Raw genomic sequence first — 27,644 nt, 5'->3', positions numbered from 1 at the left:
TTTGCATTCTGCCTTGTTTCTTACACACATGACATTCCTTTGTAGGAATCGAGCTGTCTCTACAAAGTATGTAGGGCAGCTTTAATGAATTTTAGATAAAACGATTTGCATAGATTTAAAAGAAACTGAAAAGGGAAATAAGCATAAAAGCAATCGGCTCAGAGCTGAAGAAAGATGAAAGCAGGAAGAACAATGAGACAAAGCGACACAAGAGAGACATTCAGTTCAGTGCTTTAATGTGTAGAAAGAGATAAATGCTGATTAGTGACATCTCTACAATGGCATCTAAAACATGCCAGCACACATGCACAAATACACACTTTTTTCTGCCTGCCACACGTACTTGCACAGTTGTGCAGTCGTTCGCACACATAAACGGACTCTAAATCCCTATGCACATCATTAGACAGTGTTTCCCTTCAGTCTACTGGGAAAGGATGCTTTAAAAAAGGAGCTGTTTCTGTTTACAAGCCTCTACTTTTCATCAGTAAGTTACTAAGCAAACAAATGCTATCAGTCACAGCTACGTCAGACCTGGACTAAAACACGCAGGGGATCGACATCGGCCAGAAACTAATGAATCTAACATCATATGGGTGAGGGAGGGACATGGAAACAGCATTTTTTTTCCTGTTCTTTCAAACAAAAACATAACTGTATTCATACTGACCCAATCGGTCAAAAAGCAACCTCTGCTGAAGCATTTGCTGTTTCTTTTCAAATCAGAAGCTCATTGCTACAACCACGGCGGCTCCCAAAGTAAGAAATTAAAAGAAAACGGTTCCTTCAAATTTGACTCAGGTAGTGAAATTAGCTTAAAATCCAGGGTTAATAACGAACAACTTCACAGCCCTTGAACTTTTCCACATTTTGTAACGCTACAACCACCATCTTTAGCATATTTATCTCGTTTTTCACATGATAGATCAGCATAAAGTAGTGCATAATTGTTAAGTGGAATGAAAATGATGCATGGTAAACCAACTTCTCAGGGTGTTCTGCATCATCTGCATGGTAAAGCAAGGTGGTGGCAGCATCATGCTGGGTTCTCTTTATTTTTATTCAGCTGAAACAGGGAAGCTGGTCAGTGTGAGGATGGACGGCTGGATGTGAATACAGGATAATCCTAGAAGGAAAACCCGTCAAAAGCTGCTGGAAATTCACCGTCCAACAAGACAAAAGCCTAAATGGGACCAGTCAAAGTCCAGATCAAACGTTGAGTGCAGATGCTCTCCATTCAGTCTGACTGCAGAACTGTAGGTCCTCTGATGTGCACAGACAATGTGGAAAAGTTCAAAGAATATGAACATGTACTTGCAGCAATTTCCTGAGTTTGAAAATACATCAGGAAGCCTCGGTTTGGGGCAAAGCGTATAAACATTAATAAGCATCAGGCTATCCTCACAACGTTATGCAGAAATAATGTACTAAAGCACATTTTAACCCCGGATCTGTTAGAATGTGAGGGGCTACTCGTTAGCAAAACACCCTTATTAAGCTTTAATGGCACAATCAGAAAAAAAATAATAATTGTCATAGCAAATGAAGTATAAAAATAAAAGAAGCTGAACATTCATAAGCCTGGAGAACAGAAAGGCAGAATTAAAATAAAAAAAACAAAACACTGCTTTTGGAACAATATGTCTGCAAGAGTCAAATTAAAGTTATTGTTGTACCTATACGCTGTGCCGGCAGGTCACGATAATGTCAACATTAAAAAGATCTCCAGCATTGATAAAGCAGTGCCTGGCTAAAGATTCTCTAAAACCAACTGCACCTTGCTTTTGTAGTGATTTGATTTATTGTGTATCTTTGTGCACTTTAAGTTAGTTCACTTTGTTTTTCTTGTTAAGCACCTTGAAAAAACTTTTGTTGTAACCAGATACTAAATAAATAAACTAAAGGAGTGCATTTTGTTGCTGGAATAGTTTATAAATGACTAATTTGATTAATAGTCTTTTTCCCCCTGATTTCCATAGAAGAAAATGTTAATGGTAAAGCTTGCTTATCTACTAGACCAAACAACTATCTGAAATGAGATTCTTAAAGACGCTTATTAAAGCAGACTTTTTTTAAATCTATATAGGTGTGGACTGGGTGTCCAGTGATTTAACGAATATGCAAAGTAAACCACCACAGCACTGAGGATGTTTTTTTCTGATCTGATGTGAGAATCTTCCGTCTGGCACTGCTATAGCCATTACTGAGGACCTTCCTTTGAAATTTCAGCTGTTGTCAATATTACCGGTACCTGCTGGCAAAAAGTATATCACAGATTTTTTTTTACCCAACAGACACACAGTAGACGCAGAGTTCTGCTACAGATGAAAAATCGTTCAAAATAACATCCAGAAAAGTGTAGTTCTGTCATAAAATGGCTGGGGTTTTTTTCCACTAAGAACTCAGTTTGCATGAAGACGTAAAGTCCAAACAGAAAAAAACATTTTGGTTTTACAAAATAACTGTTAGTCTGTATCAGAAAGAAAAGTACATAGGAAGGTATTAAAAAGGACTTCAACACGTTCATGGATTGAAAAATAATGAGGAGTGTTTTTTTTTCACAATGTATAAACCTTTCACTGTATACGCCCTCCACATGTAGGAGCGTCTACGCTGGTTGACATAAAATGAATGGACTTCTGTCAGTTCCTTGAAGCACATGGCTGCCTTCCAAGTCCTTTATTTGTTTGGGTGGCTAGGGAGTCGGCCTGGATCCTATTTTTGGATGATGGTTCCTTGACAGCTCCGCGGTAAATATGTGACAATGAAGGGGACAGAGAATGAAAGACACTGCTTGAATCACCAAATATCCGCAGAAGAGCTGCTTTGCATTCAAATCCCCACACACCTGGAGAATGGGGTGGAGGAAAATGTTGCCAAAGAAAGGAAAGTAATCAAGGATACAAAATGCACAATATAGGGTAAAACAAAATAGACAAAGATAGCATATATGCTATAGAATACTAACTTAGGTACTGTAGTAAATTAAACATTAAATATTATAATCAAATACAATCTTCTCTTTCATTTGATACTTCTGCGTAGTAGAAATCCTTGGTACCTCTGACTGTTCACTGAAAAAACTAAATACCAAAAGTATTTACCTCCTTACAGATTTTTTCTGCTATTGCTTTTTATTCACACTTGGATCATTTAGATGTAAAAGAAAAGCTTTTTTCACAGAAGGATAACCAGAGTAAATATAAAAAGCCATTTTAAAACAAAGGACTTCTAGCCATCTCTTCTTTGCAGAATTGTTCTCCGTGTTCTGCATCGTCAGAGGCTTTTCAAGCATGATGTCTCTGTTTAATGTCACTCCAGGCTTTCAAGCTTGATTCAAGCTAGGAATGTAGCTTGAATTTATTTAGCTTAAGGTATTAGCTATTGTGTTTTCAGATCTTTTGACCTACTTCATGTTGTCATACAGGTTCTATTTCAGACAATCGGCCACAATCATGTCTGAGTGAGGCTAGAGAAAATGACTACAGCCTATAATTTCACCTAGGGTCAGGTTGGTTAGGATAGCTTATAAAGCTGCATTTCCTGCAATCTGTAAGGGGACAAATACTTTTTCCCGGTGAAAAAAAAAGAAAAGAAAAAAAAAAGGAGCTGGTTACTAATAAGCAAGTGAAAATGTCCTGTAAGGAACCAGAAGAAAAGGTGGTGTACAATCATAAAAAGACGTATACATGACAGAAAAATACATCAAATAAAATCAATAAATAAAAGAGAATATGACAACATGAATAAAAATATCAGACCAAGATTAGGAGGCAGGGGAAGCGAGAGAAATCTACCACGGTCAGATGATTATTTCTGTAATGCAAGTAAAATACCAGACTTACTTTCTACCAATATGTGTCCTTGGCTCGATTGATTGTGACATTTTCCTTCTCTCAATAACTAGACACGTCTCACAATGTCTTCCACTAGAAACTACATATTGAGCTGCGTGTCCATTCCTGACATTTACCAGCTGAACATAGTCTGAACTTCTCAGTAGGAACAACTTCTGAACAGTCGGAGTCAGCAGCCACGCTTAGATACACACAGGAATAGACCTTTTCATTTGTCTGTTCACACGCCAGTCTAAGTGAGGCCAAGTGTTGGCTAATAAAGACTTGTAGTTGGGCTGGCTGAGAATACTCGACCAAATAAGTTTTCAAGAAGCAGCCATCACGCTTAAATTGTTTGTGTGGCAGCATTTTGGAGAAATGGTAGAAAAAAGAAATTCTGACTGCGTGTCAGCCAAGACAGGAATGATTTGTGAGCTCTGAAAATGCTGCAACTGGCTAACCCTTAGCCGCTAACTATGCTAAAGCTAACATCTGCCATAGGGTAATGTTGCTAAACTAAATGGTTATCTTGCAGTTTAGACTGCCTTTGATTAAATTCTCCAATTTAGAGTCTAAAATAAAACTGATAAAATCAGAAGTAAATATTTCTATGCCACAAACAGCATAAGAAATATAAAATCTTTACTGATAGCTAGCCAGAGAGACAAGCAAACCTAGCCAGAGCTCAAGGTCCCCAGTTCAACAGAGGGCCTGGTATGTTCTATTCAAACTCGCAAGTCAGATTTTCACAGTTCCTAGTCTGAAATACAACAAGAGTACCCCAGACGACTGAACTATATGTAAGATTTAGCCTCTGTTAAAAAGCTAAATACCTAAAGCAATGGACTCAAAGAGTTATGCACTACAAGTAGGCCATTAACTACTCATACGTTCACGGCAGAACTCCACTTTAAAAAACTCGATAGATTCCCGTAATTACAACGTTTTTCTCAAAGTTGAGATCTGCTTTGTCTTGTGAACACATTCAGAAATTCCCTCTGTATGCATTTCAATTCAGGCCGAGATTTGTTTCTACCAGCTTGGCACATTATTTATTCTTCTTCACAAAACCCCTTTAGTTCAGTCAGATTGAAAGGAGAGCCTTGACTGGGCCATTATAACACTAAATCATTTAAGTTGTAGCTCATTATGCCAGGTTTGTTGACCTGCAGGAAGGTGAACCTCCACCCCAGTCACAGCACTTGCACAGAACAACTATATTTATACTGAGGTTAAATTAAACACAAGTTGACTCGGCTCACTAATTAGTTGAGATCTGAAGAATTGGTTACACTGAATTTTATGTAAATGCATCAAAACAAAGTGGGGTTAATACGAATGTAAGGCATACTTGTCCAATCTTTACCATAGGTGTATTTTTACCCTTTCACAATTATGCACTACTTTATGATGTTCTATCACAAAAATCCCAATACAAAATATCAAAGTTTGAGGTTGTAACAGGAAAAAATGTGGAGACCTAAGAGGGAGCATGAATACTTGTGCGAGGCACATCCCACGGTTTCCTATTAAAGCTATCACAACATTTTTTACCTGTAGGGCAAGATATTTTAGATTTAAATTGAGGATTCTTTTCTTTTTGGGAAGTCATGACACCCAACCTGCGAGTTCCAATGGATCATACCAGAATGAACAGCTGTAGGACCTGCAACTCTTCCTTTACCTGATCTGCCTGTTCGCACATATCCTGAACGTAGGATCTCACAGCCTAATGTGTTGATGACTTGGAGAAAGGCACAGATGGAGGGAAATGAAGAGTGAATTCTTGAATAGTCTCTGGAACCTTGAAGTACTACGTGAGCCAATTATCATTTGGTACAAGTTGAATAATCTCCAACTAACTGTTCTCTGTAAGAGTAAATATTGAATAGTCATCCTTTATCTACACCAATTTGAATGCATTTATGTAGCAAATCTATCACTTTGGAGTGTAGACATAGTTTTTTTGCAGCCGACTATGCCAGAGCATCCTTTTCATCCCTATCTGGGTTGAGTAATATTGCCAAACGCAGTCAGGAAATTAGACGAGACATGAATGCCCTGAGGGATCTCCATCAGACGAGTGCATAATTACCCGATGCCATTCAGGACATTCCTCCTTTATAACACGGCTGTTGTGCATGTAAACCTGACCACTGATGGGCTGAAAATATGGCGCATAATAAGCAACAACACTCTGTTTTCTCAAAGCGTATTACCGGAGGGGGAGACGCTACACCAGATGACAGGTGGTCGGAGAAACTCTGCTCGATGGGCAATCGAAGACGCTTGGAGGCCTCGGAGGGCCGTACTGTCTTACAACTCCTGACCATGGCTAATCAATCATGACAGCCGCATGTGCACTCCCTGTGGGTTGCCCTGGTAACAGACAAGTGGGTCGATAACAGAATATTGACTGAGTGTCTTACTTTACTTTATTTCTGCCCTCACCTTCCTTCAGGAAGACTCTGTCTGTCGACAACTTATGAGGATGTGATCCACTTCCACAACCTTGTCAATGTTCAGAGACTCCACAGGATGCTGAAAAAGAAAGATCGGCTCATCTAACCAAGCGGAAGATCTGACGGTGGAGCTGGACGTGAAGGGATCCAGGAGTCTACATGCTAGACTGCTGTAATGACCAGAGACCAAACGCTGGGTTTTTGAAGCCAGGGCAGAGGCGGAGTTGATGAGACTGCCATCAGTAGTTTTCAGAAGAGAGTTTCACAAGTCCTAGCATTAAACCATTTAGAAACCAGCCCAATCCCTGCTAAGATCAATCTGCTAAGTCAGTTCAACTCTGAATTTGCATCAAACGATCACAATTCTTTTGACAAGAGGCAAGAAAAGTAATATCTTGACCATCCGTTTGGTTTCCAAGGATCAAAGCTTCTGACTACATTTGGGCCAATGTGTTTCCAACACATCCAGGTAAATCAGCAGTTAAAAAAACATACCCAACCCCCCCACCCCTGTCTACTTCTTAGCCACCATGTAGCTGTGAAGTCCCAGCATCAGTGGAAGCTAGTAGTAGTCCTCGTAGCTCTTGGGGTTGAGACAGTAGAGGATTCCCCCGCCAAAGGAAAAGATGGTGCCTCCCCAGGCCAGCCCATAGCCCCAGTTGAACTCGTGATAGATCCGCAGGTTGATGCTCTCGATGAACTTGATGGGGTAGAGGACCAAGCTGCAGGCCTGGAGGACAACTAGAGGAGATGGACATGGTAAAAACAAGACATCATTTTTAGAGTACAAGTACAATGTCACACTGACCTCAGTATTCACAGAAATAAGCAGAATAACCAGGGATTTAGTTTAGTTTACTGCTATTATTTAGGTGGCAAAGAGACAGATATATATATATATATATATATATATATGGATATATGGATATATATATATATATATATATATATATATATATATAAAGTGATGTCGTTCCAGCAGATTGCTGCACGATTGTTGTTCCTGTGTTTATTCATCTAGATGGGTTTGTGTGTGGAGAGGATGAGGAAGCACTGGGGAGACCGTGGTTCCTGCAGCAATCCTTTCACAGCTCTGGGGAAGAAGTTGTTTTTAAATCTGATGGTGAGGCGTGTATTACTCTCCGTCCATCAGAGGGGAGGGTTGGGAATAGAGCGTGTCCTGGATGTCTCGGGTCATTCACAATCTTTTGGTCCCATCAAAAAAAGACGATCTTGATCAGAAATCATTCAGGTGCTGAAATGGGAACCAGAGCCGCCTTTATGACCCGCTGCAGCTTTTACATTTCTGCTTTGCTACAGCTGGTAATCCACCCTGTACATCCCTGTGTCAGGCCACTCTCTGGTCTCCAGCCATAGAAGTTCTCAACAGCTGAAGGAAGATTGTTCCTCCTCTGTATTTTCAGGAGGAAGAGGCTTTCCTGATGATGTAGATGGTATTTGTAGTCCAGCACAGGTCTTCTGAAACATGAGGAATTAGAAGTGTGTGACAAACTTCTCCTCCTTTCCTGTGATCTGCTGTTCTGCGTCAGTGTGGATCTTAATTTCCAGAAATGTTGCTAATCAGTTGCACAATGGTTGTGTTGTTGGTAAATGCAATTAGTGTTGCAGCTTTTAGTGACAACAGAGTCACGCGTGTGCAGTGTGAGCAGAAGTGAACTAAGGACAAAGAAAACAATGGTGGAGGATGTGGACATGCCCATCCTGACATGCCAAGGTCTCTTTCTGAAAAATGTTTTAATCCACAGACAGAAGAGGGTTCCCGGCTGCAGCTTCTGCACTTTATTGATCCGTCTGCTGGGGCTGATGAAGTTAAATGCAGAGCTGGAGAAAAGACAACAACACCCTGACATGTGCGCTTGGTTTCTCCAAGTGGTGGAGAACAATCTGGGGGACTATGGAAACAGCATCACCGCTGGACCTGCTGGACCTGCTGGACCTGCTGGACCTGCTGGACCTGCTGGACCTGCTGGACCTGCTGGACCTACTGGACCTGCTGGACCTGCTGGACCTGCTGGACCTACTGGAACTACTGGACCTGCTGGACCTGCTGGACCTGCTGGACCTGCTGGACCTGCTGGACCTACTGGACCTGCTGGACCTACTGGAACTACTGGACCTACTGGACCTACTGGACCTGCTGGACCTGCTGGACCTACTGGAACTACTGGACCTACTGGACCTGCTGGACCTGCTGGACCTGCTGGACCTGCTGGACCTACTGGACCTGCTGGACCTGCTGGACCTGCTGGACCTACTGGAACTACTGGACCTACTGGACCTACTGGACCTGCTGGACCTGCTGGACCTGCTGGACCTGCTGGTCCTACTGGACCTACTGGACCTACTGGACCTGCTGGACCTGCTGGACCTACTGGACCTGCTGGACCTGCTGGAACTACTGGACCTACTGGACCTACTGGACCTGCTGGACCTGCGGGACCCGCTGGACCTGCTGGACCTGCTGGACCTGTTGGACCTGCTGGACCTGCTGGACCTGCTGGACCTGCTGGACCTACTGGACCTGCTGGACCTGCTGGACCTGCTGGACCTACTGGACCTGCTGGACCTGCTGGAACCTGCTGGACCTGCTGGACCTACTGGACTTGTACGTAAAGTGGTGTTGGTGGGATGAGGGTCTTACAGACAAATGACATCCAGCCTCCTTCAGGTGTTTTGGGCCACAGTGAAATGACAGCTGTTGCTGCACATGTGTCAGCTCAACAGTGATAACATGCATCTACGTACCATAGATGCTCCATGGCTGGGTACCTGGTGATTGTGGAGGCCATTAGAGTCCAGTGTCTCGTTAAAACACATTTTAGTTTAAGATCCTTCAGATTCTCCTGCTGGATGTAACATGGGAAGACTGTGCTTATAAAGACATGGATTACACAGGTAGGCTGTGGAGCTTAACCAATGCTCAGGTGGTGCTAACAGCCGTGTAAAGAAAATACCCATGATGCCGTTCCACAGCCACCAGCAGTCTGCCATTGATACAAACCAGGAGGGATCAGTGCTTTGATGCCTCCACAGACTCTACAGGATGGTATCCAGGCTGTACTGGGACAACGCTGGCTGGTCCAGTCTGTTACGGTGGGGCTCTGTAAGGTGTAGCCTGCATTTCTGCTTTTAGCTGCCAGCAGCAGCAGGGCTCCCCTGCTCCTTCAAGCCCTCTTTCTCTTCCACAAATCTTGGTTGTAGTTATTCATCGATATCTTGGGAGAAGTTATATTAAGTAACCTGGCCTCAACTCCCCCTCACTGGATATTTTTCTCTTTTAGAGCCATTTTATGTAAACCCAGGAGATGCAGGGTGTGACAAATCCTATCAGCCCTGCCGTTTCTGAAATACTAATGTAAGCTCGTCTGGCACCAGCTGCCATGCCCCATTAAACGTCACTTAGATCCTCTTTCTTCCTCGTTCTGATGCTCGGTCCAAACTTCTCTTCACTACACCTAGATGCCTAAATTTATTGGGTTTCTGCGATGTGATTAGCTGCATTACTATTTAAGTCAACAAATCTTACAGATTTCTTCTGTTTAACTATTTTGTTGCACTTAAATGTCTCAGATCATCATATTTCTCTTCCAGAAAAAGATGACTTACAACAAAACAGGACTTTTAAATGAAGGTTTTATTTCTTTATGGGGAAATAGCTATCCAAATTAGATGTCTACGTGTACATCGGCCGGCTGATATGTTCTGCGATCCATTAACACATCCAGCCCCCACGCCTTGAGAACACCAGCCCTCCCTGGCAGAGAGCGGCTGGTAATGCTGTAAGACTGAGCGCCAACAACAACAAGGGAATGTTTCAACTTTTAACGTAGTTTTAACTGTCTAATTTAGCTGATCTGGCCTTTAAAAGTTGCCTCTGTCTAACTGAGTGGGAGGGAACAATGGTGTGTGTTCCTTCTGAGAACGGCTGGAGAAGTCATTAGACTGGGCTTTAACTTTCTCCTCTGCTCTGCCACTGAAATTAGCATTTCAACGTTCGTTTTTTAAACTAACGAGCCACTTACAGTCGGCATAGGACTCCTTTTCCACCGTGTAAACCCACGTCTGATCTACAGCTGCTGAGCTGCGTGTGCATGTTCCCATGGAGAATCATGTAAGCACATGAAAACACTTACCAATCACTACGCATAAAGCATCTAACGCTACATAAAATAATGTCCACTGCAGCAGCGGCCAGTATTCTCATCCTCCTCCTCCCCACTAGAGAAGCTCTTTCCTCGCTGGGACACATTCATTAAGTGTGAGCAAAGCACTGCTGTAGGAGTCGTGATGCGGGTTCTTCCGGTGTACCTCTTTAACTGACTGTTAATATTATTTGCTTTAAACACAAGTCAGGTAACATTTGTTATCGCTGTCATCTTTATCATGCAAATCGTGGAAGAAAAGGCTATAACGGCTTCAAGCACATATCTAGCATCGGTTAGACTGATGCCAAAACAATTAGTATCGGTATCTCTGATCAACCGAGCCCCCTGTGAAAAATGATTCACCCCTAGACCTAACCAAGATGGAAACAAACTGCCGTCCAGAGCTTTGTGCCACCGTGGAGGAGTTTTAAGATAAGATAAGATAAGATAGTCTTTATTGATCTCACAATGGAGAAATTCACATCGGCTCATACAAGAAGGTGCAGAGTAGGGAAGGTGCATTCAGTTATATACAGTGAATCTTCATATCTACAATGGATCAAAAGAATACCAAAAAAAATACAAAAAGGAAATAGGAATGTAAATGTCTCATTTACATTCTTAGTGGTCTATACATATATATAAACATATCTATATACTTAAATATATACATATATCTATGCGCCTACTTACATACGCACCTACGTGTATATATGTGCATATACATTGTATACATTTGTACATACATACATACATGTGGGCTGACTTATGTTCAGGTGGTGATAGCAGCAGAAGTCACTACATCAGGATTATTGCACGGGTTGTAGGACAGTGTATTAAATATATTATTGCACCTTGGTTATTGCACATTACTTATTACAGTTATGGTCACAGTTGCAGTTACAGTGCAGCATTGTATAATCTGGTAGCAGCAGGAATAAATGACCTGCGGTAGCGCTCCTTTCTACAGACAGGATGTCTAAGTCTGTCGCTAAAGGAGCTGCTCAGCTCCTCTACAGTCTGGTGCAGGGGGTGGAAGGTGTTGTCTATGATGGATGTGAACTTGGACAACACAAGTTGGGCTCCAACAATTACATTAGGTGGTGTAGATGGTGACGCAGCCCTGAACCATCAACCTACCACAGATTATGGCGTTCTGTTTTTAAATTGCTGTCAGTTTTATGCACAATCTAAGGGGACGCATCCTCTAATTGCCGTTCTTTAAGAATACTCTCCCAAAGGTCTTGGGAGAGACTTTAGCAAATGTGAAACAGGCCTTTGCAATCATTATGGTCTTGGAACTGTCTCAGTCTTTTTCTTATTGTTCAATCATGAACTCCCTTCACTCCTCTGAGAATTGCTGGATGACTTGTCGTTGGGTGATTTTGGTAGGTTGGCTACTTCTAAACGGGGGTTACTTCAGTTCCATGTTTTCTCCTGTTGTAATTACTGTGGTTTGTTAGAAAATAGCCTCATGAAGGACGTTAGAACCCTCTCCAACTGATAGATGTAAAAGAATCTACTGCTTGTTCTTGGATTTGTTTAGAGTGGGGTGGTGTGTGTTGCTTTTTGAGATCTTTTAGCCTACTTCCTCTAGTCAGCAAGGTATAATTTAAGTGACTTCTTAATTGGCAGACTCACCTAACCATAAGCAGACTGTGTACAGTGTCATTTTGTCAATTTTTGTAAATTTATGGCAGAACTTGGTCAAAAACCTTACAGTGTATATATATATATATATATATATATATATATATATATATATATATATATATATATATATATATATATATATATATATATATATATATATATATACACAAGTGCAACGGGTCTGTAATTATTTGAGCAGGCCAGTTTTCCTGCGTTGTCCTTCACAACAGAGGAAAACGTTTTTTAACAAGATAACTTTTTACTTCCTTCATAAATTATGTCATCATGCACACATTGTTAACCTGGTTAACATTGTCTGAAATTAAAAAGTTGTTTGATGATCTGAAATATTAAACTGTGACAAAAAAACAGAAGCAAGAGAGGCAAATACTTACCAATACTTCATATACTTCACCACACTTTATAACTATGCCACAATAGCCTGAGGCTAATAATAATAACAATAGTAGTAGTAATAATAATAATAATAATCTTTATTGTCATTGTAACATACATTCCAGTGGAATTTGCTCTCTGCATTTAAGCCATCACTTTGGGGAGCAGTGGGCTGCCACTGTGCGGGGAGCCATCGGGGGTGAGGGTCTTGCTCAGGGACCCAGGGCGGTACTCTCAGCCTCCCAAACCCACTGAGCCTGGTTGTAATAAAGGTTTCCTTCCACCGTCCCACACCTTTACAGGTTCTCATCTCCATTTCATACCTACACATCACAGTTTTATCCCCTCCTACATCCGTTTTCTATCTGTGCACTTAAACGATTGCAATCAGTTTAGTTTTCTTTTCTAGGCATAACAATGTTTAATTTAAATGGATATTATGACCAGATTCTATGTAATACAACCTATTTTTATTATCTTGGTTCTGATCTTGGCCAGGTGGTTTCCATGAAATATGACAAATTAGGATCTGTTATCAAACTAAAATAACTAAATAAATGTTTATTATTTATTTTTCATGGATTAGCCGTTGTTTCCTCGTACTTATCCAACATGGACCGGATGACTTTAATTCAATTTGCTAGTATCCTTGTGTGACTTTTGGAAAGTAGCAGTTTGGAGTTCACTTTTTGGGGAACAGAAAATGCAGGCACTAATAAACCAGATAAAAATATATACCACAGATGGCGTTAAAAACAAAACTCAGAGAGGATGTTGATCTGCAGAATCAATCATTGATCAAGAGAACATTTAGTCTTTGTGCTCGGTATTTAAAGTGTCATGTACAAAGGTTGTTTGTCTCAGATCTAAGGAAGAGAAGCACGTTTGGAGAGTCGCTTGTTTTCTGACTGGGAGGACGCTGTGTTCACAAGGACAAAAGGGAGTTTTAAATCTGTTTTTACAGCACTGCAAGATGGATTTTCCCTTGTTTCTGTAAAGTAAAAAAAGAAGAAAAAAGGCAAAGCCAGTGCACTTATCCCTACATTAATACTGCATCCCCACCCCACCCAGAATTTGACTAAAGTGAAGTTCAAATTACATTCACCTTATCCAAAGCTTCCTTTCTGAGGACCAGCTCCAAACGTTTGCACAAGCACATGGCAGTAAATGGAATTTGAGCAGATAAAACATAAAATGTGAGATTTGATCAGAGGAAGAAGGCCGAGCTATGAAGCCACCTTGGTTCTGGAACATCTCCTCCTTGCAGTCATGAGAACGCCGACCCAGTCACAGTAGGAAGGTTTGTCTAACATTTAATTGCAGCGGCCATTTTCACAGCGTCTGGCAGACGTCTTTATCCCGGCTGGGCTTTCTCGCATTTTGTCGCATTGCAGCCACAAACTTTGGTGCATTTCATTGGGACAGACCAACAACATGTAGCACAGAACTGTGAGGTGGAAGGAAAGAGGAGACGAGGCCTCCAACATATTTTATGGTTGTGAAAAGTGATGCATTTAGATTTAATCCCCAGATTTACATCACTTCACAGCTGCTCTCATGATTTCCTCCCATCTAAGAAAAGAAATGTGAGATGTGTGAGTAATTCTCCTTTATTAACGCTTTGTGTTGGACTATCACCCAGAAACCAAACCGGATGCATTTAGGTTTGTGGTTTTTGTCACATGATGTGTAAAGTTCACAGGTTTTGAATTCTTTTAGAAGGAAATGTAAACACTTGGCCGTCAGATTGTCCAAATCTTTGAGCTGCTGTGTGAATAAATCGGATCTCCATTGAAGAACTGGAAGGACGTGACAGCGTGCTGCTGAATACCACTGCAGAGCTTTGGAGGCTTCTCTTAGCGGCTTAAGGCTGTTGTTGCAACAAAGGACGGATCAACACAATAACTGAGAACACTAAAAGTTACTGGTAATACCCGCTGCCACAGTAAAAAACGGATTTCCCTCTGCTGCTGACCTTGTGCATTAAGGCTGACCTTTATTGTGAGTGCAAACTTCAGATGGCCTTTAAAACTACTCTCAGTCCTATTTAGTTTGAGCATTGCTCCGGTAACCAAGGGAACACGTTATTCCCCGAGTTTGAGAAGTGAACGGCTTTATGTTGGTAAAGAGTCTGACTGTAGCAACACATCCTGCTGTGCTTGACATGAGGAAACCGTAACGCAGTAACAGTTAGAGCAACACAACCATCAGAGGAGCGTATGCTGCACTGTTTTCACTCACACTAAGCATTTCACACTGAATTATATATAAGAACGAGACTAAATCCTGTGGTATAGCTACAAAATAACTGTTGAAATTAAAAAAATGAAGATTAGAACAGTGGTTGTGTTTAATTCAGCGTTGCTCATTAAAAACTAATCAGGGTTTATGCTTTAAGCGTATCTGTGCCACACATTTAAGTCAGGACGGGTTGGTGAAGTCACGCTAAAGTTTGCACAGTAGAGTTTAAGCAGCAGATTCAGCTTTTTAAACACAAATCCCCCCACGGTTAAAAACAAAACTAAATGCTTTGCCATTTGTTTAGTAAAGTGAGAAGCTTGGTCGTTGTGGGACTCCATGCGAGGGGGACGCTCTCTAAAGCGCGTGAGAGCAGAAAGGTGCCACTCTGAGGCTCCAGGTGAGTCCTGCTTGGTTTAAATGAGAAAATAAGGACAATCGTGTGAGTTGGTCACCCGCTAGACTTCAACTACCTTATGAAAATGGCCTTTAGCAGTTTTCATGACTGTATCAGGAGCTTTCATGTTAAAATCACTGACGATGCCAAGCTTGATGGGCCTTCTGGGGACCTAGGCCCTGCCTGAATGCTGCTGGAACCTAGTTAGGCAGCATCAGGGACAGCATTTGGTTTAGGCAGCTCAGATTAATGGAATCACAAATATGCGTGCAAAAACAAAAAAAGACGACACCGTACTCACATCTGCACATAACACTCACATCCAATAATCCCAGGTCCGGGCACCACAGTGTTTCTGTAGTAGCCCCCTTTAAATGTGAAGCTGAATGAAAATGATGCAAAGTTTTCAAAAGTATCTTTACTCAGAGAGTGGACACCAGTCCAGCTCCTTCCACTTCAGAGTTATTCACCACTTTGTGTCAGCTGTTCACATAAAACGTTTTACTTCAAGGTAACGGATAGTGTGTGTGTTGGAGAATAGGAGAATATGAGAACATGAGTGTGTTCTGACCTGCTGCAAAGAGCATGAAGGCAACAGGAGCGTAGAACCGTCGCCTCGTGCCGATGCACACGGCGACCAGAGCCACTAGGAATGACATCAGCACCAAGGCTCCGCCCCCTAGCAACAGGGCTAGCGTGGCAACCTGCCAGTCTGGGGGGGGGTGAAGAAAAGGAGATAAAAACTTTTTAAAAGATGGAATTAACATACAGACACTTTGATGCTCGGCACACATTCAGAGAAATGGAGAATACAGGAAACACAGGAAACCCGTACGTTGGTGTAAATCCTCCATAAATATTCTGATTACAACTCAACGGAGGATTCTGGCTAAGGTTAACGTTATGTGTGTGATGTCAAGCAGAAGAGAAGGCTGGGAAGATTTAATATTTCTATCAATAAAAACTATTCTGATTGGTCCATTGGCTAGGACCTCACACCGTATGTCAGTAACAATGCAGGAGATCCACACAGAGAAATCAACACAAATGAAACTAAACATTATGTGGAAAATAGAGAAATGGCTTTTGTGGATTATTATGGGCCGGTTACCGACAGTAAGGTATACCGATACTTTAACAACAATGTATCAACATTACTATTGTATAATCAGCCTATTGCGGTTTAAAGTACTTTCAATAAGATGCCAGTGAAAGTCCTGGTCAGAGCAGATTAGAATACTGCTGCCCCTTCCCCACCTGTTGCTGTTCAGTACCTGTCAGCTGGCTGAGGCAACAACAGACAAAAAGTCACATTTCTTACATACCAGCATTGACCACAGTTAGATTAGATTTTCACTTCAAACATCTTTTTCCTGCTTTTTGTCATTCTAACCTGTGAGCACTGGTACGTTGCAGCAGCAAGGTGCTGCTTTCAAATCCTGGCCAGAGCCTTTCTGGGAACAGTTTGCATCTTTTCCCCTGTGCATGCATGTGAGTTCCCTCTGGGTTCTACGCCTCCCACAGTCCCACAGATACGCATGTCACATCGATTGGTCCCTCCAGAATCGCCCTAGAAGAGTGACGACCGTCTTTCCTGCTCGTCTCTGTTATCCTGGCATGAACTGGAGGATTCAGGATGTGTTCTGTCTCAAGCCCTGCGCTGACTGAGCGGGTACGGAAGATGGATGGATAAATTACTTTCATATAGATTTAGTTTAGTGTTTATATGTAAAAAAAAAAATAAAATAACTGTGATAAAGTCCAAATAGTTTTAGTTAACAAACTTGAAAGCTGTTTTGTCTTACAGGATATAATTCATATACATGTTCATCTGTAAATGTTCTCAGTGTTAAAGCATTATAAAGTGTTTATATAAAGCTTGAAGTAGGAGCCATTTTAACACAATAGTAGCAAAACTGTCGAGTTACATTAGAAGTTTTGCATGAGATTCATTTAACAAAGCAGGGTTGTCCCTGCCCCCTCAGTCAAAATGGATTATTTTACTTTATTTTTATATTGTTTTCAGCCCACAGTGAGGAAAACTCCACTCACTTTTTCAACAGTAATTTACATTTAGATATTAAAATAAGTTCCTAGCTGAATCCATCAAGCAGTTGACGTCATGTGGTCAGATGTCAGCGCTTCATACCGCCACATGGAGAAGAAACAACAAACTGAGCGTGAGCGAGCACATTTTCATTGAGACAGATGGACATTCCCAAACGGCTGGAAAAGCCAGAAGCTCACCGTCAGCATCCACACCGGCCTGTGAGCGGGATCACCGGGAGTGGAGAGACCACCATCGCAGCACCATGGAGCTGACAGGCCACTTCAGATTCATCTCAGGCAGTTTGTGAAGAAACAACAGCATAATAATGATTGTAAAGTATTGTTTTTGGCTAAATGGTTGAGCGAGAGGGACTGGCTTGAATATTCACAACAAGCAGATGTGGAATTGGGTTTTCTTGCAGGAATGCTCCTCCAAACTGACAGCAGCAGGCCTCCAGGACGCTGGTGACTGCGTGGTGAGAGGAAGCCTTGGCAGCGTGAAGTGGACATTTAACTTTTTGAACATTTACCATAATCGACTACTTTGGGTGAAATGGACGTGGGTCTCAGTGAGCGTGATGGAAAATACCTGGCAGTGAGAATTTTGTGGAGGCTGACACAGTAGAACCACTGGTGGCTCTAACAAAGGCACACATGGTTTCCTGAAAAGCAGCGACCCTGGCCAGGACACAGAGAAGCCAACTCTGAGCCCACTTAGTGCAAAGAAGTCCCAGGAAGGATTTCAGCGTCACGCCAGCGTTCAAACACACGCTAACATTTGGGCCACCAACGGCTCACTCATAATGTTCATTTATGGAACAGAAAAGCTTCACATCAATCCTTCAATGAGCCAGCAAGGACGACCAGCACTAGATTAATATTTGCTTTTAGTTTCCATTTTCCTGTTTTATTTTGCTTAATTTTTCCTACATTTTATACCAACTGTTTTTTGTTTGTTTTTTCTTGCTTTTATTCTGTTTTTATTTTCCAATTATTAATCATGTAAAGCTCTTTGCATTGCTCTTGTACTGAAAAGTGCTATATTATTAAATTTGCCTTGCCTAGATGGTCGCACTCACACTATCCGGCAGAACGGAAATGTAACGCCTGGATTTCCAGTATTCTGATTGGATGATCCGAGCTTGGGGCCAGAGGATTTGTGTCCCACGGCTGTCTACTGAGAGCGTGTTGGTCTCAAATCTCTTTATCTTCAGTTTAATGGCTACAAAGCTAATATTTTTGTGTGCAAAACTAACCTTTTGGTTAGCAGTGCCCACCACTGGATGTCAAGGTAATGGCAGCATCAGGTTATGGGGAAGCTTTTCAGCAGCAGGTGGGAGAACTGATGGACTTAAACACCCTGCAGCAGCCATTCTGATGCAAATGGCCTAGTCAAAGTCTACCCAACCTAAATGCTTAAGATGCTTTGTTCCAAAAGACTTTTAGCTGTGATTGCAGTGGAAAGTTGTTTAGAAATACTCACTCTTCTCAGATTTCTATTTGTAAAGAAGCTTGAAATGTATAATTTTCCCTACAGTTCACGGTTACGCGTAAATGCCCAACAAATTGCATTACAGAGGATTGAATACTGGAATGCCAAGGAACAGTACACTGAAGCCCCTCTCCTGCTCCTCTGAACCAATAGTTGTTACTGTTAGATCCAGCTGCCAGGGAAAATAAATAAATGATCAGATAAATGCCTAATGGATTGCATTCATGTAGCACTTTTAAAGTCTTATCGATCACCTCAAAGCACGTTACAATACAACTCACAATCACCCACCCACCACCATCAGTCAGGGCTTATTGATTACCTAGAGTTGTCCTTCTGTCAAACACACTTTCAGACATTAGAGGCTCGTTCCCCGTTTCCATCCACACACTAGATCTGGGTACATCCTAAGAGTCAGCTTTTACCATAAAACACAGCGTTTTACACTTCATCCTGATGAATCCATATTTATCTACCTTTCTGATTACCCTGAAGATCTGACACTACGAGTCGGATTTTTAAACGTCGTTCCCGCGCTCAATAAGGGTTTCCAACAGGTCTAACAAATCTAAATTAGTTGTATTTATTCTAAGTTGTTAGGGCAAAAAATTAACTATTGCTTACAGTAAATTAGATAAAGAAAATGAATGTTTTAAGTTCTAAAATCGAGTTGATTCAAGGTGATGGAGCTTGAAGTTTCTAATTAATCTCAGGTCAGACTGCATCTGGTTCAGGCAGTGAAATGAACAACCCACAGCCAGTACATACAGATGATGCCAATCTCCCCCTTTGAGTGCTAAATTAGACTATAAGGGTAAAACCAGCACGGGTCATTAGTGGTGGAGTTAGATCGGTGATTTACCAAGTGTGGGGTGAAAACCTTAACACCACCTTTCTTTATTTTCTCATAGGCAGAACTAATGTGTGGTCTCCCAGTGTTTTAACCTGAGCTTGTTCTCACATCACACATCAGGACCAGGCGTTCAGGTCAATCCAGCAGGACGGCTGGGTCCTAAAGCAGCGAGGAAGCCCCAGACCACCACACTACCACCGCCGTGTCTGACTGGCGCTATGATTAACATCTGGGCACAGAGCTTCTGAAAAGCTCCATGTTTACCTCGTCAGTCGACAGAATGCTTTCCCAGAGATCATTACGGTGGATCTTTATTTATTTATTGGTTAATGTGCAGCGGGTCTTTCATCTTTTTGGGTCAGCAGTGGTTTGACCTTGGAACGATCCCACAGAGGCTATTTCTTCCTCTCCTAGGAAGGTTCTCCACGGTTCTCCATGTGTTCTCCGTGTGTGCATGATGGCTCTCATTGGCTCTGTAAATCCAGACTGAGAAATGTCAGTGACTTTGTTTCTCATCACTTCTTGAATTCCTTAAATCAGGGCGTGGTGTTGCATTTCCAGGTCTTTAAGCCTACTTCCTGTTGTCAGACAAGTTTGGTTTGAGGGATTTCTTGACTCTACAGATCTGGTAAAAGGTGCAGATTGGTTTAGATACATTCATTTGCTCTAAAAGGGGGGGGGGGGTTCAGGCTGAAAAGTTTGAGAAGCGCAGATTTGTCCATTGTTATTCTAAAAATCTAGAGTTTTACAGCCAGCAGGCAAATGTAAACGCCTGATTTTTGTATTTGGAAATACAGGTTTGAAGATTTTTTTAAACAATTTCTGTAAAAATCAAACATTATTAGAGGTTTATTTAGGAAATCAGGAGCTCAAATAAGCATTTACCTATAAAACAGGAACCCTAACTCATAGGAACGGTTATGATTACTGTTGCCATCAGCCATGAAGCTGAATACTACATGATTTGCAATTCCTCATTCACCGGCTACAAATAGAACAAGCGTCTCTGGGGGGGGGGGGGGCTCTGAGAGGGGAGACGCAGTCGGGAAGGGAGGAGAGGGAGGAAGAGAAGAAAACGGGGGGGGGTGTGAAACGTGGCCGCGGAGACATTGCAAGGGGAGACGGTGAGAAGAAGGAGTATGCAGAAATAATAACGAGGTAATGATTAACGTTAAAAATGCACAAACAAAGAAGTCACCAAGGACGGCGGAGCAAAGGAGGGATATCTGTAAAAATGGGGAGGGGGGGGGGGGGCTCAGCACTGAAGTGGAAAAGAATCTTGGTCAATTGTACTGACCTAACCAGCAGAATAAAGCCTGGAGTGGATCAATACAAATGAAAAAGAAAGATGAGATGAGTAGAGGCTGGGGAGACACAATTTAGGGAGGGTAGGGGTTTCATCTGCACTGACGACTGATTTCACAAAGCTCCAGGAGGCAGAGGCTGCCTAACTGTGCCAGTAGAGGGGGAATATGGTGGTGACAGGTAGAGGCCTCTGAGGATAAACACCCACTGTAATGTCTTTGGAGCTGCAGACTTCCTCCAAGCGCAGCAGAAGCATCAGATCCCCGGCTTCTGCAAGCCGCTGACTGAGTCGTGGAAGCTGCTTTGTTGCTCGCCGTTTATGCGTCTCCACGTCTGTCAGCCAAATGAACGCAGACGCGTCTGTGTGCGTGCTGGAAAGTTCTGACTGGCTGCATTTCCAGCAGGAACGACTCGCCCGCAGCAGGAAAGTTATGGGAGAATCGCTCTCATTGTTCCACGTATGTTTTATATTTGTACTAGCTCTGATTTGCATAATTGCTAGAATGTATAAAGATTATATGTCAAATCTGCAGAAATATGGGTAACATTTTATTTCTATAGCACCTTCCACAGACTATACATCACAAAGAGGTTAACAAGGGCAAAACAATTAATGCACAATAAACAAAGGAATAAAAATGTCTTTGTTAATGTCTTAAATGACTCTACTGAGCGTGTGCAGTGAAGGGACAGTGGGGGGGGCGTCCCAGAGCCTCGGACCAACAGCCTCGCTGCAGCATTCTGCACAGACTGAAGGCCAAGGAGGTGTTCCTTAAGTGGTTATTAATTGATAATTTACAATGATTATCAAAAGACAAGGAACTGTCAGGTCTGACAACCCGATATGTGAGACTACGTTTCATGGTAGGAGCTAACGAAGCGACCTGCTGCCTGATCACAGGATTAGTTTCATCAGGGGAAATGCTAAGAGTTTCTGTTATGTTTGCATTTAACTGCAGATAATTGTTCTCCAGCCATTGTTTGATTTCTGACATACAGTTTCTGTGTTCAGACAGTTTGTACATCTTGGATGCTTGAAATGAGCAGTACAACTGTATATCGTCAGCAAAAAGATGATATGACATTAAATAGCAATTTAGGATGTCCACCACAGGATATAAATACAATTTTAAAAAGGATCGGGCCTAAAACTGAACCTTGTGGTATATCACAAGACAATGGGGCACCATCTAAATATACCTGGTTGATAAAAATAGTAAACATGCCAATCACGTCTCCCAGTAGGAACAATGTGATCCATAGTGTCGAAGGCTGATGTCACGTCCAATATAACCAGCGTCCAGAGTTAGCTGCCACCAGCATGACACTTGAAATTTTAGTTACATTTTAGGAAACCAGACTGAAAAGTATCCATGATGCCGTTTCCTTCAAAAAGCAATTACGTTGTTGGTTACTAATTCTTTAAAGTTGACGTTAAGGCTGTTGTGCTACATCTGGCACATGATACATGACGTTGGAGAGATAAGATGAGATATTAGCAATATTTTGAAGAAAACTAATATTAACCCTTTATTGGTTTATTGAATAAAAGCAAAGGAAATAATTCACGAAAAATGCTTTTAAAACTGTAAACAAAATCTTTGCCTGTATTCACAAAAATTCTTAGAGAGCTCCCATCTAGGCCTAAAAATGTCTACCTAAGATCCTAAGATCCTTAGCTGTGGAGTGATTGAGATCAGACTGTGAGTAAGGAGATGAGAGAGATAGAGAATGCAAGTTAACCAATTAGACTGGATTATAAATGTGTGTCCTGATGATGAAACTAAATTCATTAACAGTCACATAGTCACGCTTGTATAAAGTGGCTGTATTTGGCAAAACGACCGACACAAAACAGAGGAAATAAATATGGAATAAAATCAAACAGCAGCGCTGCCCAGCGCATGGCTCTGGGAGGAAAATAGAGGAGCGTTGAAAGGTAAATTCATCCTTGGATCACGGCACAAATACGCCATGACTATAGCTGCATATCAATGCATCTTTTCCTCTGCGCATCCTGGTGCTTTTACGCACCAGCCTGGAATGTGAAAAGCTCTTTGTGCAGCAATCAAAAGCGAGGAGATGGCATTACACAAGCAAATTTCTAAATGACCATTTAGGCTACTGACACTGTCATGCAATACGTAAACTATTTTCTCATCCCTTTTATTTCATTTATTTATTTATCCATCCATCCATTTTCCGAACCGCTTTATCCCTCATGGGGTCGCGGGGGGTGCTGGTGCCTATCTTCAGCATCCACTGGGCGAGAGGCGGGGTACACCCTGGACAGGTCGCCAGTCTGTCGCAGGGCAACACAGAGACAAACAGGACAAACAACCATTCACACACACACTCACACCTATGGACAATTTGGAGAAGCCAATTAACCTAACAGTCATGTTTTTGGTCTGTGGGAGGAAGCCGGAGTACCCGGAGAGAACCCACGCATGCACAGGGAGAACATGCAAACTTATTTATTTAGTTTTATATAATTTTTTTTGTACATGTCTCCACTTTTTATTAATGATTATTCTATATTTTGCCTATTATTTATGTATCCTCAGTAAAATGGCGTTACTACAGCCGTGCCTTAAACCCATCGGGCCCCTGAATGTAATTATCTTGCCTCTATGGGGATGATAAAGTTGATCTTACTAATAATAATAAAAGAAAATTTATATTAATTCATTATAATATTAATAATTGCCTAATTGTTAAATTGTGCTCATTCCCTCCTCAGTCAAACAGCGCTTCCCTGCTTCAGACACTCTTTGGGTCACTACTCCTAACATTTTTGCACTTCAGCAGCTCTCTTAAGGCATGAGATGCTTTGTGAATAACTTTTATCTAACTAAGGTAAAATTCTAAGAAATAAAAAGATTTTTCTTAAAATGACATCACTAATTACATTGAGCCTGTGTTGCAGAGCTTATGCTCGCCTAATTCAGTGATCCTCCGACCCTTTAGCCAGTAGGAATCTTTAAAGCAGATCCCACCTTTAGCGTTATTAGCTGCTAACGGTTAGCCAGTCAGTTTTATCACAGTGCTAACAAAAACCTTGTCAGTCTTTCATAGTTTCTTCCATCCATTTAATATTGAAAATGTTGCCACACAAATAATTTAAACGATCTGAATGCACAACTCGTTGAACTTTAAAGTGGATGAGCGACGGTAAGACGTTACCCGGTCCGAACAGTCTCGATTTCTGCTCCGACATTCACACAGTAGGGTCAGGATTTAGTGTGAATAACACAAAGGCGTGGATCTATCCTTGGCTGGATCTAGGATTCAGGGTGGTTTTGGGGGTGTAATAGCGTGGAGGACTGGGCCAACTTTTAGGTACTGGTTTGTTGTTTTGTTGCTTCAGTATTTATTCAGTCAATCACGCAGTGGAGCGTCGCGTGTTGCAACTCCAAGGGGGAGCTCAGACCGACAGAACCCCGTCATTGGGCTTTCCATCAGGCTAATAGCAGCTAGCGTTAGCCTATGTCGTCTGGGAGGTTTGCAGCTTCATGATGCAGATACATCAGCTTGACCTTTTTATGATGCTCTCAAACATTTGTGTCGTATTGTTAGCTTAGCATGTAGCACCGCTTAGAATTTCACTTCGGTCTGACTGGGATAGTTTCTCCAAACAACACCTTTGGGTTTATCTTTTCTATAAAGAGGCTAAATAGTTGTTTATAATTGTTTTCTTCTGTTTTTTTGTTTTTTGTTTTTAAATGTTAGCAAACTTTAAGACTTCCAGCAGCAGCTCATTATCTGGCTCAGGGCTGCGGCTGCAGGAAGGAGACAGGTGTGTCTATCCACAACAATTAGATAATTTGCTCAGGTGTGAATGGGTGAGTTTAGTGGGGGAAACCCAGCAGAAAGGAGCCCAGATGTCAGAAAAATGGGCATTGTGCAAAGCCGGCTTTGATCGGGACATAAACTAGCCTAGATAAGCACAGCTAAACAAGTGCACACGTGTGTGTAGCTGTCAAAACAACACGACTCGAGGTTTCTCACATATATGCAAATAAGTAGTCAAATTTACTCAAAAACATCATTTACGCAGCCTGACAGGCAGCTTAACAGCCTGACCACAGCATAACTTTTTCAACAGACAGCGTAGTGGGCTGTAATGGTGAGATGTGCTGGTGGGAATTAATGCCATTCTGAAGGCTAAGCAGGCTGAGCACACACCACTGAATGTCCGTCTTCCAAAGCTGTGGTCAACATAGCTTTTTGCACCAACTTTCACTTATTTCTGATATCAGTACAAAAACAGAAAACATCAGTGAGAAAAGAAGAAGAAAAAAATACCCAATTAAAAAAAAAATCCAAGACAGTTGGGACAAGAAAGAAGGAATTTAGTTTTAAGATCAATGCAGGTGGGATGGTATGACATGTGCACACTTAAACATCAGCCACCGTCTACACACCATTCAGACACCCAATTAGGGAGTCTGGGTCTGGAATAGCTACGTGAATGGGTAGGTGTTAAAAGCAAAGAGGGGAGGGGGGGGGGGGGTACGGAGACGCAACAAGAGAGAAATCAGAGTGTGACATGAAATATTTACAGGGGCTCCGGAGAAAAATGTCCAGAAATAGGTCAGCTGAAGATGGTAGCCCCTTACTGTGTTCACACACACGCACACACTGAAGCCCCTCTTCTGTCGCCCTCAGTCCGGTCCTCCCTCACATGCAAGAGTACCAGGAAAACATAAACGCCATGCAAACAAGTCATCCGTCATCTCCCAGGTATCCAGGGCATCACTTTCCGCTCATAACAAAACCATTTTTGACTCTCATTGTTTCTGATTTCTGTGATAACCTGACTGCCACTTAGTGAAATGCTGACAGATGAAGGGGGGGGGGGGGGGGGGGGGGTGATCAAATCCAGAGTGAGACAGCGATTCTCCCCTCCACGCCCTGCTGCTTTGCTGCCGCCGACATGTGGATTAATGAGCTTCAGGTGAGTGGCAACACCCCGGAGAGCCGAGGTTCTGTAGCTGCATCTGAATCATAAATAATCTGGTCAAGGAAACAGATGTAGGCCAGGCGTGCACGCAGCACATCTGGCCTCTGTGGGGGAAAGGGAAAGCCAAAGGAGGGTACTGGCTGCATTGTAGGGGACAGGGCAGGAGAAACCATGTGTGGCGGAACAGAGGCTCTGCAAGTCTCCCTGAAAACACGGTGGTGGCAGCGTCATGCTGCGGGGACGAAGCAACTAGTGCCTCATTGACAGGAAAGCTGCTGCTGTGGAGGCAGAGCAGGACCAGGAACGCGCCACAAACACAACAATCGCACAGCGTGGAGGCAACTGACCTTGAGACAGAGACGTAGCATGAAGGTGGATGTCTGTCCACACTCATCGCCCGTCTGGACGGCTTATTGAACGTAAGGTCATTCAGGTATGACCCCACCACGGCCGTGCATAATCATGTGTTTATGACATAATTCTGGAAACGGGAGGATTTTAAACAGGGATTCAGGAGGATGGAAGAAAGGGTGCAATGGAGGAAAGGAAGGAAAGAAGGACAAAAAGCAAGAAGTCAAAGAGCAAAAGAAGGGATTACTCTCAGCAATAGCCTCAGCAGGATTGAATGTTTAAGAAAACCTGAAGCAGAAATCAGGAAATAAAACTTTTTAGAACGTAGGTTGATGTTTTCTTGTCCACCAAATGCAAACTGGATTTTAGCTGCTCACTCAGCGGTGATGTCTAGATGTGGAAAGCTGCAGCTAGGATTCCTGTGAAAGGCTGCTCTAAGACCTGGGGCGCTGCTCAATCAACATGCATGCCACACTTTTCAGATTCTTACTTTGCAAAAACACTCGGCCTATACAAATAAAGTCCAGACCCAATACACGGAGCGCGGTGGGAGAAGTTCCAGGGTTTACTTTATTATTCCATACAGCAACTATCTATCAGCGTGAAGCTGGAGGACGGAGAGGGTCACTGGTAGGAAAGGTGTGAAACAAACCTGTGGTGCACAGCCTGTCACATCAGAAAGCTCTGAAGGTTTAGGGTCCGTTTTAAAAAGAGGAAACAAGAGATGAAACATCCTTCTGAGGATGAAGGCAGCAATGAGCGTGGGTCACCCAGCAGAGGAGGGAACCAGAGGCTCTGCTGTTAGACCCATGGATGTCCATGGTGGATGTCCATGATGGATGTCCATGATGGATGTCCATGATGGACCTCCATGATGGACGTCCACGATGGAAGTCCATGATGGACGTCCATGATGGACCTCCATGGTCAGAGGTGAAGGAGCATCCCTGGCTCCATCATGCCCCGGTCAGCCACTGATCTCCTCGCTGCACTGACATGGAGCAGCCCTGAGGACGGAGGCAGAGCAGAGCCGCCTACCTGAGCCCAGCGTGCTGCTGCACTGCCACTTCTCATAGCTGCCCGGCTTCCAGCAGGACTCCCACAGGGACAGGTAGTACTGGTCGTCGGCGGTCACCCACGCAGGACTCATCACGGCTCCCACGTCCAAGCAGAGCGCCAGGAAGACGCACACCAGCCCCACCAGCTTGAGCGGGGTCAGCGGGGAGCTGTGCGCCGACTCCTCCGTCTCGGTGACGGCCGAGGACATGGCGGGGCGGAGAGGCGCGGAGGGGCTCACAGCCGATGCATGCGCGGGGCGGAGAGGCGTCCTGGTCCTGGTCCTGGTCCTGGTCCTGGTCCTGCTCCTGGTCCTGGTCCCGGCCGGGGAGAGCGGAGAGCGGCGGCCGCCTGCGATGCGCGCTGGACGGACGCTGCGGCTGTGGGACACCGCTGCCGCCGCGCGGCGGAGACCTAGCTGACG

The 27,644-nt window shown here is 42.9% G+C and overlaps 1 protein-coding gene across 1 annotated transcript; it reads right to left on the bottom strand.

The window, feature by feature from the left end:
• Window positions 1-219: 219 nt before the first annotated feature.
• LOC105936508 (transmembrane protein 47) lies at window positions 220-27,644 on the bottom strand. The gene is made up of 4 exons (XM_036128101.1): window positions 27,541-27,644; window positions 27,203-27,510; window positions 15,720-15,860; window positions 220-7,039 (listed from the first exon to the last, which is right to left on the bottom strand). The coding sequence occupies exons 2-4, from the start codon at window positions 27,429-27,431 to the stop codon at window positions 6,861-6,863; spliced, it is 549 nt and encodes a 182-aa protein (XP_035983994.1). The 5' UTR covers window positions 27,432-27,510; window positions 27,541-27,644; the 3' UTR covers window positions 220-6,860.

The sequence above is a fragment of the Fundulus heteroclitus genome, chromosome 24 (genome assembly GCF_011125445.2).
Source record: "Fundulus heteroclitus isolate FHET01 chromosome 24, MU-UCD_Fhet_4.1, whole genome shotgun sequence".
Taxonomy (NCBI): domain Eukaryota; kingdom Metazoa; phylum Chordata; class Actinopteri; order Cyprinodontiformes; family Fundulidae; genus Fundulus; species Fundulus heteroclitus.
The sequence above is the reverse complement of the archived record's forward strand: the minus strand, read 5'-3'. Positions and strand labels throughout refer to the sequence as shown.